The sequence below is a fragment of the Corvus brachyrhynchos genome, unplaced genomic scaffold (genome assembly GCF_000691975.1).
Source record: "Corvus brachyrhynchos isolate BGI_N302 unplaced genomic scaffold, ASM69197v1 scaffold116, whole genome shotgun sequence".
NCBI lineage: Eukaryota > Metazoa > Chordata > Aves > Passeriformes > Corvidae > Corvus > Corvus brachyrhynchos.
The window spans coordinates 5,098,896-5,115,381 of NW_008240221.1; the positions used below are offsets into that span (position 1 = coordinate 5,098,896).

At 37.3% G+C, this 16,486-nt stretch overlaps 1 protein-coding gene across 1 annotated transcript in view; it reads right to left on the reverse strand.

The window, feature by feature from the left end:
* Nucleotides 1-16,249, reverse strand: part of NOL10 (nucleolar protein 10) — a 50,461-nt gene extending 34,212 nt beyond the window's left edge. Inside the window, exons 1-11 of the mRNA XM_017745047.1 lie at nt 16,075-16,249; nt 15,224-15,322; nt 14,346-14,423; nt 12,530-12,567; nt 9,030-9,166; nt 8,227-8,292; nt 6,019-6,079; nt 5,428-5,513; nt 4,989-5,067; nt 3,636-3,785; nt 1,238-1,304 (exon numbers count right to left, since the gene is read on the reverse strand). Of these exons, the coding sequence (XP_017600536.1) occupies nt 1,238-1,304; nt 3,636-3,785; nt 4,989-5,067; nt 5,428-5,513; nt 6,019-6,079; nt 8,227-8,292; nt 9,030-9,166; nt 12,530-12,567; nt 14,346-14,423; nt 15,224-15,284 (823 nt within the window). The 5' untranslated portion in view covers nt 15,285-15,322; nt 16,075-16,249. The remainder of the gene's footprint in view (nt 1-1,237; nt 1,305-3,635; nt 3,786-4,988; nt 5,068-5,427; nt 5,514-6,018; nt 6,080-8,226; nt 8,293-9,029; nt 9,167-12,529; nt 12,568-14,345; nt 14,424-15,223; nt 15,323-16,074) is intronic.
* Nucleotides 16,250-16,486: the final 237 nt, after the last annotated feature.

A 16,486-nucleotide genomic window follows, 5' to 3' on the forward strand; every position in this document is an offset into this window, starting at 1 on the left:
CACTCCAAGAACCTCTCTCTGTAGCCACCATGGACGAGGGCTTATCCACCTCCATGGTGCACAGTTCACCCTGTCACCATGCAGTAATTCTCATATACACCCATATGAACTCCTACATACAACCAGAGCACATGGCATGTACCCTGCTCCATAAGGTCAAAAATGCCCACCATCTTATCAGGGAAGAGTATTTAATTGCTCATCTTACCAAAAAAAAAAAAAAACCAAAAAAAAAACCAAAAACCTCCAACACATTCTTAACTGAAGTTGGCAGAAAAGACAAAGATAAGTTTTAACTTGCTAGAAATCTCAAACTCACTTATCTACAATCTTAAATTTGAGCTGCTAGTGTGAATCAAAATCCAAGCTGCTCTGTCTTTACTGCTACCTCGCTCTAAAATTAGGATAATAGCAGTGTTTGCAACACAGGCATTGTCTGCTTCAAGACTTTTGCTCTGTGCCATCCTAGTGGCCCTAACTTACTTCATCTTTTTCAGTACTGCTTTCTAAAAAGGAAGTAGGTGTCACACTGTACTGAAGAACTACAGCAACTCACATTAAGCAAGAAAATTAAGTCCAGTTGCACTCTGAAATACAACCAAAGCACGTATGCACATACAACCATCACTTTGCAAAATATTTTTACTCATAAATTAAGTCCTGGTTAGAAGTGACCCTCAGTTTTGATCTCTAAACATAATATTATGAGATGCAACAAATCTGAAAACAGTCACAAAAAATATGCAAATTTGTGCACATAGGAATCTACACTTAAAACCAAAGTATTAAATCTAAGGACCAGCACAATTTAAGTGCTGTATTTAAGTCCAGGAAAGATCAAATCTTTGTAAATATTTGAAAAAAAAATCTATAAACCTGCTGTAAAGAGATTTTTCCTACCTCTAGAAAGCAAGCTCTAACTCATCTTGGGCTTAGTCAAGACAATAGGTCAAAATTCCTATTCTTATGAAATGAGTCACTTCAGATATTTGAAAGAGTAAAAGAAATCAATCACTCAATTAACAGCACAGCAGCTTCTAACTGCAAAGAGGCTCCAATGTAATACAGGTGCAGAGGAAACAAGGACACTAATTGACAAATAACCCTTTATTCCAAGCTCTGCCATAAGGAGGAAAGTAGACCTAAATTGTATCACCTAACCAGAAAAAAAGACCACAGCTTGCGTTAGCAAGCTTTTCCTTTTGAATTTAGCAAGATATGACTATATTTAACATACCTGAATTTGGATACAGGCAGACATCATTTATATCATGTTCTGGCTCCATTGAAGTAAATATCTTTCCCTGAAATTGTAGGAAGAAAATAAATCATATAGAACTCCAAAAAATATAATTAAATTCAGTAAATCTAAACATTAATAAATAGCTACTATAGAAGCTAAGAAACATGATGGCATAAAGATGGAATAGCTTTTGCAGAACAATAAAATATCAAATCTCTGAACATAACACAAGGAACTCCATATTGTATTTTATCTCTGATTCAATCTCTTACAAGGAAGTGAAGCCTACTGGCTATTGAAGACACAGCAATGTACAGTGGCACCTCTAATTTCTCAGTTTACACTTCTATGTTGAAAATATATGTCAAATTTACTTTATTTTATGCAAAAGGGGGCCTGAGGTCTGTAAGTTCCTGGCACATCGCCAGTGTAACCCTCACTTTATTCAACTCTGAATGTGGTAGTTTTAAATCATTTTTACTTTGCAAAGTATGATTAGCTGAAAAAAATGGATTAGGAATGAAATTTGAATCTGGATCTTGGTTCTTCCACCCTGCTAATGTCGAAATGAAATTAAATATAGCTCAGCATTTTATTTAGGTCTTGATATAGAATAAAAGTAGTAAGAGAATGCAGTGGTATCTAGCTTAGATCAGAACTGAAGTTATAAAGGTTACTTAAGAAAGAGGTAAAAGCAGGAAACAACATTCTCAAAATAATAAGAACTGGAACAGAGTCTGAAAAACCCAGACAAAATACAGGTGCTCTTATGAGCCAACACACAAGACAGCCAGTAGAGTCTCTAACAACTGGACCGCATAATCTGAAGCATGAGACTACATGCCTACACAGTTCTAAATGAGGGACAGGAACAAGGAAAATTTTGATCCTGTTCCCCTTTTTTTCTTTCCCTGCAGCAATCCCACCTACCTTTCTGGGCCCTTCCTTTCCCTCCCAGTTACCCCACCCACCTCTGGTCTCTCCCTGATGATTAAGAAGAGGCCTCCTCCACCCCGGCCTCAGCAGACAAAAGCCCGGTGCTCCCCACCCCAAGGCACGTCTCAGCATGGGGCTATTCTGGTATCAAAGCCATATGCTCTCCACCCGCAGTCTGCCTCTGCACTTGGTTCCCAGCCAGAGATAGTCAGGAACCAGCATCTGGGAGAGGAGGAGCCAGCTGGAACATACTCTAGGAAAGAGTCCAAAGCTATCTTTGCCTTCCAGCAGTGAGAAACCCTCCCTTTTCCCACCAGAGGCCACCTGACAAACCTTACAGTGCTTCATTCTCAAGGAGGGAAATATACACACCTAGGAAAAATGGCGAGAGGCCACTGCAGATGTTTTAAATAATAACCAATAATTTATTTGCTCTTTCAAACAATAAAAATTAACTGCAGAGGAGCATACAAAAAACTACTTGTGATCACAGTAAAAATAAAAGGCTGTTGAAAGCTCATGAAGCAGCACGACAATACTGAACTGACTGCCTGAAATAACTAGAAAAAAAGCCTCTGCTACAACCTCTTTATGTTTCACTATAAAGTTAGAAAAGCATAGATGGAGCATGTTTTTTAGAAGGAACACAATTGACTAGACAGTCCCTCAAACCAAAACAAGTTACAATAGTATTACTATGAATCTACGGGGTAACATATTTTGTTACCCCGTAGATTCATAGCAAGCTTCACTGATAGAAAGATAAGAAAGAGGACAGCATGATATAATGAAAAGAAGTCCTATGAAAATTAGAGATTTCAATTTCACTTAGAAGTGCAAAAGGTATGCATAAAGACATTGGCCATTGCAACATAATCCACTAATACAGTGTAAGACACATTGTTACTGCCTCTACGCACAGTATCTGCTTCAGTATCCAAATACGTTCCTGCGAAAATAAGCAGCACCTGATTTTAGTAGGTCCTTAACTAACTGACCTACCTTTGAAATTAACCCTACTTTGAGCAGGGAATTGGAATGAACATGTTTTCTCTGGTGAAAAAGGTAACTGGATGTATTCAAGAACACTGTGAGAAATGCACAAACCAAGGCAACGGCTAAGATACTACTTTTTATGTTTAAATCCTCCTCCTGAAAGAAGCCTCTTGGCCAGACATGTTCAAACAGCTAGAAAACCCCTAAGACTGTATCTTTATACCTGACAGCCTACTGAATAACTTCCCAGATTCTGATTTAGTCAGACAGGACAAAATGCTATGTAAATTAAGAGACATTAAAACCTCAGCTTCCTACACTGAATTTCAGCTTAATTAATCAAGCTGCACAAAAAAATACCCAAAACAACAAAACAAACAAAAAAAAAACCTAGAAAAACCCCCAACCCAAATAAAGTAAAAATTTAAAAATCCAAATGCAGCAACATAAAACTACTTACTGTATCTTTGTTCCACATTTTTATTATTCGAGAATCCGCAGAGATAATTAAATCCAACTGATGCTGAAACTGAATTGATTTAATAGGCAGGCCATAGTGGTGATCTTTGACTATTAATGGATTACTAGACCGGAGATCATATAATAGAACCTTGAAGAATAAGAGGCAGATTCAATTTATAACATTGTAAGATCATGAAGAAGTCATGCCCATCAGATCTTCACTAAATATTTAGCTAAACTTGAGATTTTACTTAAATACATAGGTAGGATTTACATAAAATAAATAATTTTAAATTCTGAAAACAACCTATTAGGTGAGCCCAGTTTATTCTAGCCATGTACTTTAACATCAGCATGCTTCCATCTAGAAAAATTAAAAAATTTAAGATCTAACCATCTTTCTAAAGACTTTTAAATTACTATTGAAAAAAATGAACCTTTTTATTTCAATACTCTTAGTATTTCATAATTAGTAACATTTCACTTTCAGATTCTTGTGTTGTTCTTACACAATTTAAATTTTCAGACTCCCTTCCAGATTCAGTGAATGCAACATTCCCTCAATGAAACACCCCAGAGTGTAAGTTTTGTGTTAAGGAAAGTAGAGCGTACAGGCCCTATCTTCCAGAAACCTGTATTTTTATCTCCAAAATTTCCTATGGAACTTGAGAAAGACCTTAAATCTTTCATATGTAAAGTGCAAATACCCAGAATTTTTGGGAAAAATAATATTCTCGGTTTATTTAATCAGAAACACAGTCTACAATAAAATTTGTCTGACTTGTACACTAGCACAGCAAGTACAATTCTCACACACATATCTGCTCTTGAAGAAGCTACAGTTTTCTAAACCCATGAAAATACTGATGAAGGCAGGAAACAGTCCCCACACTTCCCTTTACAAATATGATGGCAACAATAAATGAATTAAAATGATTTTTCATATTATGGTAAGACAGTAAAAATAACAGTTAAAAGACAATAATTTCTGGGTTTTTTAACCACCAAGATAAGGGAGAGCACATATGTTGCATTGAAATGGTACTGATAGTCCCAAAAACTAGCAACTTCCCCCACACACTTGACTCAAGTCTTAAGAAAACTGCAAATCTGAAGTTATATAGTTATGAAGTCATGATGATTTTAAGTGGTACCTACAGAATTCTGAAGAGCACAAGCATTTGACAAAATTAAATTGCAGTTTGACTATTACCACTCTATACATGTAGTTTATGGTCTTATAACTACTTGCAGTAATAGAGATATAGTGCACTCAATGTATGATAGGCTGGGATTGGGAATTGCAAGAGCAGGATCTCCTAAGAACTATGATAGATTAAGTCAAATATACCTGCCCAGTAGATGTTCCAACAGCCATATTCAAAGCTCCATCAAATTTCAGTGCTGAAATGGATGGTAAACCTTCTATCCTGCCAAGCACAATGCTTATAGTTAGGCATTCTTTCAATAAAGTCTGCAAATAATTTTTTTAATGTTAAAAATAGCTACATTATTATTGTAAAATAATTTACAGGCATCACTCAGAAATACTACTTCAAAAAGCTGTGCTGTTTACATTCAGAACTTTTATTTGTATAGAAAAATAGCCACTGCTATTCAGATCAATGTCTAAGAGAACTCCTTTATGATTAAGAAAATCCTTTATTCACACTAGCAATGACAAGAGAAGAGAACAGGCAGGTCATTTTAAAGCAAAATGGGATTTATTTCTAAAAGCAAAACTTCTGAAAAATTCAGAACGACACACTTTACTCACAGCCTTTACTCACTCTGTGTCTGCTGTCACACTGCTTAGTGCACAGTCCAACAGCCCAACTCGATTTCTAGTTCTAGGGTCCCAGCATTCCACTTTACCCTAAACAATTAAGAAAATATGGTTCAAGCTTATGTAGCAGATGCCTGGTATTCTGAAAATGTTTAAATAAAATTATGAATTATCTAATCTAATTAATAATTACCAAAATTTCCTAGGTTGACATGAGTTGTTTTAATAATGACATACAGGCTGCACACATTTCATTTCTAGTTTCTTTCATGGAATCTGAATCAAAACCACTAATTTTCTTAAGATTAATAGGGTACACATGCCAGGTAATTTCTACAGATGGCTACACTGCAGAACAAGAGAACATTATTTTCGCTCCCATCTGCAAAATCTCAAGTACTCAGCAACCAAGTAATTCAGGTATTTTATCTGCACTACGCTCTAAAAAGTCATCTGTAACGTATCTATATCTAACATAACAAATGAGACCAATTTAATTAATTATGTTCATGATTTCTTCTTATCCTCCTGCAAATTAATATAAAAATGAAGCAAACACTACTGCCACTTTTATAAAAGGAAGGAAAACATTTACCTCAGCCGTTCCCATAGCAAACAAGAAGTGTACAGGATTTATGTCACAGACATTACTCTCTCTACAACAGAAAAAGGAGCAAGTTTAGTGACCTCAGAACAATTTAACACATGAACAACTAATAAGATTTCTGTAATCATGTACACTATTGCTCAGCCTGGAAAAGCAAAAGTTGGAGGGAGGGACAGGTGGCCATATAACAACAGCTTCCCATACTTAAGGGAGCTTACTAACAGTTTGGAGCCAGAGACAGTGTTGATTACTTGAAACAGGTAAGGTTCCAACTGGATGTAAGTGTGGTCACTGGTGCACATAAACTACAAGGGACAGAGAGTCTTCAGTAAGACACGTTCCTAGAACCACAAGAACCACTTTATGCTAAGGTGACCAAAAAGACTTCTCCCAGGATGCTTGTTCTGTTATGTTAATCTATCCCAGTTTGAATTCCCTGGTTGGCTGTCAGCCTCTACCCCTCATCACTCCCCCAGAGTTCCCCATTGGTCCCTGTTCCCTAGTCCCACCTTTTCCCCCCACTCCCACAGAAAACTGTGAGTTTTGGGATCATGTTCACATTTGCCTCTGCAACCTTCGACAGTGTAGCAGCAATAAATGCTCCTGCTGGAACGCACACAAATGCCCTTCTCGACTCTTTGCTACCGACTGTAACACTGAACCCACCCGTGCTTCTGAGGGTGCATGCGGGACCCCACGGAGCCGAGCAGGGACAGTGTTATGTAAGGATAATATTTTTATGCTATAAGGATAATTAAGCACTGGAATGTGTTAGTGATAGAGGCAGGGAAATTTCCATCTTTGGAGTTTTCAAGACCCCCCTGAGAAAATTCATCTGAATTCATATGACCATGCCCTGAGCAGGAGCCTGGGCTCTGAGGTTCTCTCCAGCCTGAACAATCCTGTGTTCTTCTGCCCATAGCCACCACCTACCACCAAGCCCTGCCATATCACTCTGCTCCACTGTATTCTTAAACAACTCAACAGGACATGAAGAAATGGCCTCAAGGTGTGCTAGGGGAGGTTCAGACTGGATACCAGGAAAAATTTCTTCACTGGAGGGGTTGCCAAGGATTGGAATAGGCTGCTCAGGGAAGTGGTTCAATCACCATCCCTGGAGGTATTTAAAAGACATGTAGATGTGGCATTTGGGGACATGGGTCTAGTGGTGGACTTGGCAGTCCTGGGTTAATAGTTGGGCTTGATGATCTTAGAGGTCTTTTCCAACCTAAATGATTTTCTGATTCTAATTATGTCAAAAGATCTTTCCGATGACTTATGTTCTAAAGCTTACATCTCCAACATGTTCTTGTGTGACCAATGGTCTCCCTTCTCCCACCCAAGTATCCTGTTTCTCAACAGGGCACCCAAGAGCCCTGTATTTCAACAACAATTCTTCCAAAGTACAAATATTTCTGTCTACACCACTTATCCCAGCACTTTCCAACTACTTCCATTCAAAGGCCTCTACCTCTAATTCTGTAACTCCTCCAACTCCCTTGCGTCAAAACCTTCTCAGAACTTAAGTCTCATCTCTCTAATCCACATTCTACACTACACCCTTACCTCTCCCATTCTAGGATTTCCCCTTTTTTTCCTCCTTTTGCTTGTTTTTTTATTTTGCCTTCCCAAATACTCCTTCATCCATTAAGCTATCCTGCCCAGTGCACACCAGCTGTTGCCCACCAACAAGCCACTCTAGTGAAGTCTGTTCTTCTAATCTGCCTCTCCCCACATGAAAAAAGCTCAGTTCCTACTTTGGTAGGCTTTTCAAAAGAATCAGACACATGCTGGAGATATAAGAATTCTCTTTGGGCTACTTCAAGAGCAGAAGGACAAAGACATGTCTGGGAAAGTACATACCCTGTGGGTAGATCTCTATATGATGGCTAAATTGAGTAATAATGGCAAAGTTTTAATGAAATGCTCTTATGATCAAGTTATATAATACCTATTTAGTCCACATTAAGCAATTTTAAAACATCCACAAAAGAAAATTCAATTAAACATAAAAACTAGAACAAAAAAAATTTACAGAACATAAAATGAAATGAGACTCAGACTCAGCATATGTTCCTTTTCAACTCTGCAAAGCATTTGGGCAGCATTCAGAGACAGTACTGGTGCTGAGCATGCTTGGAGTCTGCTTCCACCTGGTGGAAAGAAGACAGAGGTCATGCATCACACATAACTTACGAAGCTTCAGTTTGCAGGGAGTTCAGAAATCTTCCTTGTTCCAGATTTAGCCTGTACACTTCAGAACTACAAAAGAAAAACCCAAAATTACTTGTCTTACAAATACTGAAAAACACTGCTGTAAGTTCAGAGGCATTGTAAAGATTCTTATTCACAGCCTAATTTTGCCAAATATACAATTTTCAGAATTCATGATCTACAAGACAAACCTATACTTCAGTGTTCAAAATACAGAGAAAAATGTGCATGTTCACCACTTATTTATTATACTTCAATATCCTGCCAATTACTATTTTTACAGGGAAAAGATACATTAACTCTTTTCTCAAGATCTTTTAATTTCCTGTGATTTAAGTTACATCTTGAATTTCTACTTATTTTGCTTGAAACCCTAGCATCTAATTTTATTTTTACTGTGTCTTTTCAGAGACCCAATTATGTGATTTAACATACGCTTTACAGCAATGAAACACCAAGCAGGACAGGAAAAGTTATTTAATTTTCCTTACTTAAATGCTAAACACTTTTTAAAGCAGTACACTGACCTGCAGTTTTTAATACACATTTGCAAATACATGATGTACATGGTTTAAGAATAGAAAAAAAAAAAAAAGGTTTAAAAACAGCATGGGAAACTGAATTAATTTTAATCTTCCCATATTTTCCACTCTTCCCAGTCTCCATTATTAATTTGGAAGAAATTGCCACTTCTTCCACTTTTTAACTTTTCTAGTATTTGAATGTTTATTTTATTCTTGGAAAACATGGTTAACAAAAATGAAACAAAATATTCCACTTAATACCTTGCTCCTACGAAATACAGGTCACATGATGGATAGTGGTAAGAGAAATCTCTACCAAATTTTGGTATTCTTGTCCTGTAGTAATGGCCATGTTGTGAATGAAACTCCACAAATCTGCCACACTGCAAGAAGACAATCTGAAAATAAAATAGAAAGCACTGAAACATACAGAAACAGACAAGGATCTCCCCAACTTGTCTTACAATGCAAACTTAATTATTTTTTTTCAGACTCACAGAGGCTTATCACAACTTATTCAAACAATTTCTACTAAAATGACAGGATCAACTATTGCTTCATCATTCTCACTAGCCACAGCGAAGAGTCTGCAATCAGAAGCAGCACAGTTATCTTGTGTTCTGCTGCACTAAAACTAACATCTCTACTTACTTCAAGACACTACAGGTACAAAAGTACAAAGCCATGCAGACACCAGTATGTCCATATGTACTAAGCACATGAACTACACATCCTGATGCACGGCAGTGTTCCAATAAATGACACCAATGATCTTTCTGCATTTTTGTTCTTTGCCAACTAAATAAGAACATTGTTTCTTTCTGAAACTTAGACAAACATCTCAGTCCTGGAAAAACATACACGGAGGCATTACTAGAGAACTCAATCTATCTCAGTAAATAAAATAGGCCAGGACCTGCTGTTACACTTCTGATGGCAGATTAACATGGCACACACCACAGGAAGGGATTCTTCCTGCTCCAGACACATTTTCACCCACATCACCTGTTGCACTCATGCTGTGCCTCAAACCATGGCCAGGAACTGTGCAATGGAGGAAGAGCTGGCCTGGCCCAAACTCATGCCATGAATGATAATCACAGCCAAACTCTGAGCCTCATCCCTATTTAGCTTAGATTAGAAAAGTGCTAGTTTAGTTTAGCCTGTGTAGTATATGCATTTTCTAAAAATGAAGGTCTACAATTTTCTACTGCTGAATTACACTTCTAGCAATGCAAATAAGGATGAGAAACTCAGGGAAGGTGAGGTACAAAAGTTACTTTAAATCTGTCACCTTTATTTATAAATCTGTATATTCTTCCCTTAAGAGACATGGAGAAAATACTGACCTGGGCTGGCACTTCATGATCATTTATCCTTAAGTCCTTGTGTGCTTTTTCTGGTATCAGAAAACCCAGTGTTCCAACTTTTAATCATGGACTTACTGCTCTTGGTCCAAGACTAAGCAGAGTATCATCTCAGAATTCTAACTACAACTTCATACAGTGTTACAGATACAGTTGCACAGCTAATGTTACACAGTGATGTTGTTCATATACATCCCACTTTATTCTTTGTGTGCCTAATGCCTTTTTGCTTTTACCTGGAGGCTTTAAACAAGCAAAGTTCTTTAGTTAACTGTTTGAAACAATGCCCAAACAAAATCTTTTCTCTATTGTCATTACAGAAGAAGAAATGTCTGCATTTTCATGCAGTACAGAAGACACATAAACTATAAGAACACAAAATTGAACCATATTTAATTTAAACATATCAGTATCACATATTCTTAGTTCACTACCAGTAAGTCATCAAAACTTGTTACAAGGAAGACAGAAGATGCAGTTTACTTTCAATTAGAAAAGTGAATTTTCTTCTCACTCACTCTGCCTCCAAAAAGACTTTAGGAAGTTTTTTACAGCTGCCAAAAGCATCCAAATATTCTCCTAATAATTGTCCTACCACTAATAATTTTCTATTTAAATACAAATTTCTACAATATTGGACTTGAATATATATTCTTGTTCTCTTTCATTAATAGTGGCTATAGCTCACTGTAAATTGTGTTTGTCTTTTTTCTTACTAAATAAATTTTGGTCACCAGCAGAAAACTACAACCTGAGGGTAGCAAAAGCATTGGCACCAGTGTGTGGCAAAAATACTATGTGGAAATATAGGTCTTCTGGCAAAAGGCTTTGGGGAAAAAAGAGATCACTCTCTCCCAAGTGTAAAACTTAGTCCAAGGCTAAGACTTTTAAGTCCAACACTTAGAAAAGCACAGAAATGTAACTGGCCTTATCGGTACCAAACTGTATGAAAGAAAACAGGTGCTCTCACTGTGAAAATGCAGGTAAGCCTCAAAGCAACCTTACAGGGACGGCAGGAACAGACCTGGAGAGACACTATTTTCCCTGGCAATGAAAGGATGCTGAGAGCATCAAGAGGGCTACCAACACTGACAAGGAACAGAATACGGGGAGTACAAAAAAATCCCTCTTTGCAGAAGGAACAGTAAAAATTTAAGATTTTCCTGGGCAGGTCTGACAGGAACTAAAAATTCTTTATGACAAGGTAGCACAGCACTGCAGTAATTTATTCAGTACATTTGTGGAACCACCACACTGCAGATTTTGACAGAACCGTTAAAGCATTAAAATGATATCTTAAGGTCCCATTCCAATCAATACTTCTACGATTCTAAGAATTTCAAGTGTAATTTCTCAAGTGTCATTCCCTCTTCCTAACATGTCTTTCTAACAACACTGAAGTTTAGTTTCCTAATGATTTATTAAGTTTTAGTAAAATAAAACTGAAAACATAAAGATTGTATGAAGCTGAAAAAGCAGGGCTTCAGTCTGAAATACAGTACCCATTTCAGCTGAAAACACACATGCCTTTCTGTTCATAATCAGTCAGAAACATATCTGGGACACAGCATGTTCCTCAGACTCCCAAATAACTATTTGGTATATACAGCCAGAAACATTTTCCCACAGACAGACAAGTGGGAAGCTACTATAAAGTATTGGTCATTATCTTCTGCTACTTGAATTCATGCACTTCCTTGGAAATCTCACAGGAAAAATGGAAAAAAGCTACAAGGCTAGATGATCACATCTCTGATCAAATAGCAGTATTTATTAAAACAAACCTTTACCTGAAATGGTAAGGTCTCTTCACAGAAAAGAAAGTGTAAAATAAACACTCTGAAGGTGATTCCTTCAGGTACAGCACTTAATTTAAAAATAAATAAAATTAAAAATAAGACTAAAAAAAAAGACGTTACTTCTCTCCACAATTTTTGCCTCACTCATATGCTTATAATCATCATGTCTACAACAACACAGACAAATCAGGTTGTTAACTTAACCCATAGTTATCCCACCTTCCAAAAACATCCCACCTTCCAAAAACAGTCTATGTGTGCATCACTTGTCACAAGGGATTGTGACTAAATGTTAGCCCAGAAAGAATAGTTAATTCCATTTTTCACATTATTTTGCTTGCCAGATAGATCACTATTTGAAGTTTTTCTCTCCAACAGACAAAAGACTTTAAAAGTGGTAAAGCAAATTATAATACAAAGACACAAAGAAAACAAACAAAAGGTACAAAAAATGTTTATCCTGTTTACTGATTTTAAAAAAACATTTTTGTTCCAAAACTTGTGTTGATTGACTGCCCTTACTATATATGAAAATGCATTTTAATATACATACTGAACAATTTTTTCATTTATACACTGAAAACATTAAACATACCTTTGAGTAATCATCTGATAAAATCTCAAACGTAACCACTAGAGGAGAGAGCAAGAGAATTTTGAGTCAACTAAGCAAGCAAACTTATTTGCAAACATTGGCATAATCCTGAAAACATTTACACTCATGCTAATCTTTAGTCATGTAAGTGCTCCCCACAGGTGCCAATGCATAATGCAGGCATTAATCTTTAGCAGGATCTCTAATTATATAACTTCATTTGCAAAATAGTTAAGTATTCTAAAGCTTTAGAAACATAAGAAGCATCCTGTAATCTTTTTATTGTTCTTGTATACTTGACACGTTCCTCAACACAACACTCAGCCATGTATTTTATTGGTTTGGGAAGGTCTAATCAAATGGTTTTCAGTGTGTGTGTGGTCCATAGAGCTTTGCTAATCCATCAAAGATGATAAAAAATTACATGAGTTTGGGCATATATGCATAAACTTGCACATGCAGTCCTTCCAAGGGGTCAGCACTTCCACAAAAGAAGTTCTAAGGCTCAAAAAAATCAAAAATGTGAAAGCTACTACTCACACTCAACACTAACATATTGAACTTTGCCTAGTTTTAAATGAGGTGAGTTGGGAACATTAGGGAGTAGCTGCTTCAGCTACATTGGCTCTATTTAAATAACTCATTTAAAGTTACCTGAAGTGACTCTATGCTATACTTCAAATTCTGCAGTGTACTAAGTTGCCAGTTCAAAAAAATTTACTTTAAGCTCTAATTACCAGCAAGCATTTATGATTACAATGACTTCTACTCTTTCAAAAAGGGTTTCTGTCTTGCCATACCTTCCTCTCCCCAGCCTCTCTGAAACCCTGCCTAACAGTGCTCCTTCACCCTACATGACTCCTTGCTGTCCTGAGGCAGAGAGCAAAGAAACACCCCCATGCTCTTATTACAGTTTTTATTTTTCACATCACTTTCACATACATCACAGTTAGACCATTTCAATTCTTCTGTAATGAATGTGCTCATCTTCTCATTGCTTTGGTCACCCCTGTATCCCAGCTTTCAGTCATCAGTCTTCTAATATCCCAGTCTTCAAATAAAAAAAAACCAAAATAACAACCTTCCCACCTACCTCAAAAGAACCCTAAACAAACAAAATAACTCCATAATTCCTCAAATTTAAGCACCCTAAAAGCTCAGAGCTGTGGCAGCTCCTCCCCTGCACTGCCAGCCAATTCTCCCTTTCCCATTGCCTAGATGGTTCCTTGTTCTCACCACAGTTGTTTTCCCACCAAATCAGTAGCTAACAAGGTGTAATTAGGGCCTGGGCCGTGCTACCATCTACCCCTAAGTACCTTGTTCCCAGAAAACAAACAGAAAACCAAACCAGCAAACAAACAAACCAACACCCCCTCAGGAAATTCTCTTTACCCTCTAACTCAACTACTGGGCTTGGGCTCCAGAGAGAAAACAGAGCAACCACAGTGCATTCTCCTACTTTACTGTTTCACAGAACAGGTAAGAAGGGAGATCTTGCCACCACCCAGCCATTGTACCTTTGTCACATTCACCAAACAGAACACAGATTTCAGCCACATTCATCCTCTGACCACCACCCTTTCTGACTCAACGTAAATGTTACATCCCTCACACCATTCCAAGCAAGAAAAGAACTTTAAAAGTGGAATAAAAGGGGAAAATACAGAGATGAAGACTAGATGGTTTTACTCCAGATTCTTGTGTTCCCCTGAAACACATTTTGTCCCCTCAGCACAGGCAGCAGAATTTTTGCTTGAGTCCAATCTGAACTATATATGAAAGACATCTTGTACAAACAGGCATAGCTTATACTAACCTTCGGAATCTAAGCATCTTTCAAATTTCTGGGATAACTGATAGGTATCAAAACAGCGGACCCTGGGCTTGTAGGTTCCTGAAAGAATAATTCGATGTTTACTTACATAAAAAAGTTAAACAAAAAGATAACACAAAAGCATTTTTTTAAAGTATAATGTTTTACATATACAGGCTTTACTATGTTTCTACTATAAGTCTTCTGACCCATGACTGGAAAAACACGCCTCTTAGTAAGACAACCTTACAGCCTGGTTTCTGTAAGCACCCTGCTTGTACACAGGTTCTCCTAATTACCACATACATCATACAGAATTTAATAACACCTTCCAGTAAACCAGTAAAATTTTAGCCAGTAAATCTGAAAGACCAAGGCTGCTCATGCTACTAACACCTACTAAAGTATTCACGTTTGGATCCCATTTTGACAGTTACAAAATGCAGCATTAGCCTCCATCCTATAAAACAATACTCAAAACAATGATGTTCAGAAGTTCTTTAAAGTAAATTTACATACATGCAATAAAAGTAATTCAGAACTTAGTAATTAACTGTATTATAGACGGATTTGTTTTATTAGTTTTTTATTTGTATTATAAACCCTGATGGCAGGGGCATTGGACTAGATGATCTTCAAAGGTGCCTTACAACCCAAAGCATTCTATGATTCTAAGAATGTCTGTATTCTAAACAGAAGTGTTCCACAGCACCACTACCAAGAAAGCCATTCCATCACATCTTAAGAGTAAGCTTCGAGGATTATGTTCAGTGCTATGGTTAAAAATGAACTCTTACCAATTCTACCTGAATACTAGGTCACTCTGCACTCAAGATTTTCTAGGACTTTTGGGCTCTGTTAGAGAGGCTTTGTTAACTCACCAACTGCCATAATATACTGTCCATCTCTTGATACCTTAATCTTTGTGCTAACTGTGGGCATTTCAAAGTCTTGAATAAGTTCAATTCTTCTACGGATATCTGTAAAGAAAAAACAAAAATTGTAGAGTTAGCACAATTCTATCAGTCCAAAAAGCTGTAATGGTTTCCTAAAGAAGCATATTGAGTTAATTTGGCATAGGCAATATTTTTTAAAGATATTTTAAGTATAACTAACACATTATAAGCAAATTAACACAGCCTGCTAACCCTGAGAAGCAGGCTACCTCTGTGCAAGATAAATTAGTAGTCCAAGGTAACTATGTAACAAACTATTATATAATGTAGTAGGAAATACTCATGGCACACTTATACAATTAAGGTAATATACAATACCTCGTATAAGGTATTCCATCCTCCATTACCTCTATGCATTTTCTCTTGGTTAAGTTTCTTGTATAACACTTCCTGTGTTTCCAAATAGCCATTTTTACTCTGTGCAACAAGTTTAGGCTGAAATGATGTGGTCCTGCTCTCTAAGATTAGCACAGCATCACAGAGTAGTTTATAGTCTGACTAACGTAAGGGACAACATGGAATTCATTCATCATGTTTCTGCTACAATACACAACCCAAATATTTAACGTCTGAAATTTAAAACACCACTGGTAATATTCTGTTCACGTGAAGCTATACAGGAAGTTGAAATAACTATCTGTAGTTTAATTCTGTAGTTTTAAAAGTATGACCTAGGGATAACTAGTATCAGTCAGTGAGGAGTCTCCTCTGGACCTGCATGCTGTGTATGTGGAGCAGCTGAGTATTGCTGAGCACCCTGTGAGGGGAAAACTCACCCACATCTTTCTTCTGTAAAGCTCTTTTCTTCCTGTCAGAGAGCCACTGCAAGCAAAGGTATACATCAGTCTTGAGCTCATTATTCGTACAGGAACCCGAGAATCACCTAAAGTTTATCCAAGCATTTCAAGTATAAGACATTTACGCCGCTAACTCTTTTTTTTTTTCCTTGATTATGTTACAATTTCCATTCCATTGATAAGTTTAACCATTCCACACCAAGAAAACTTACAAGACCGTGTTGCTTACGGGTTCGTGGACTAGCACGCCTACAGTCAGAGGTTCACGCATTCAAACTGCATATCTAGTTTAAGGAACACCTAGAGCTGTTTCGCGGTACCCAACACAAGCGCACATGGACCGGGGCAGCTCAGCCAGGCCGGGCCGGGGCTGGGCTCCAGCGTCGGCACC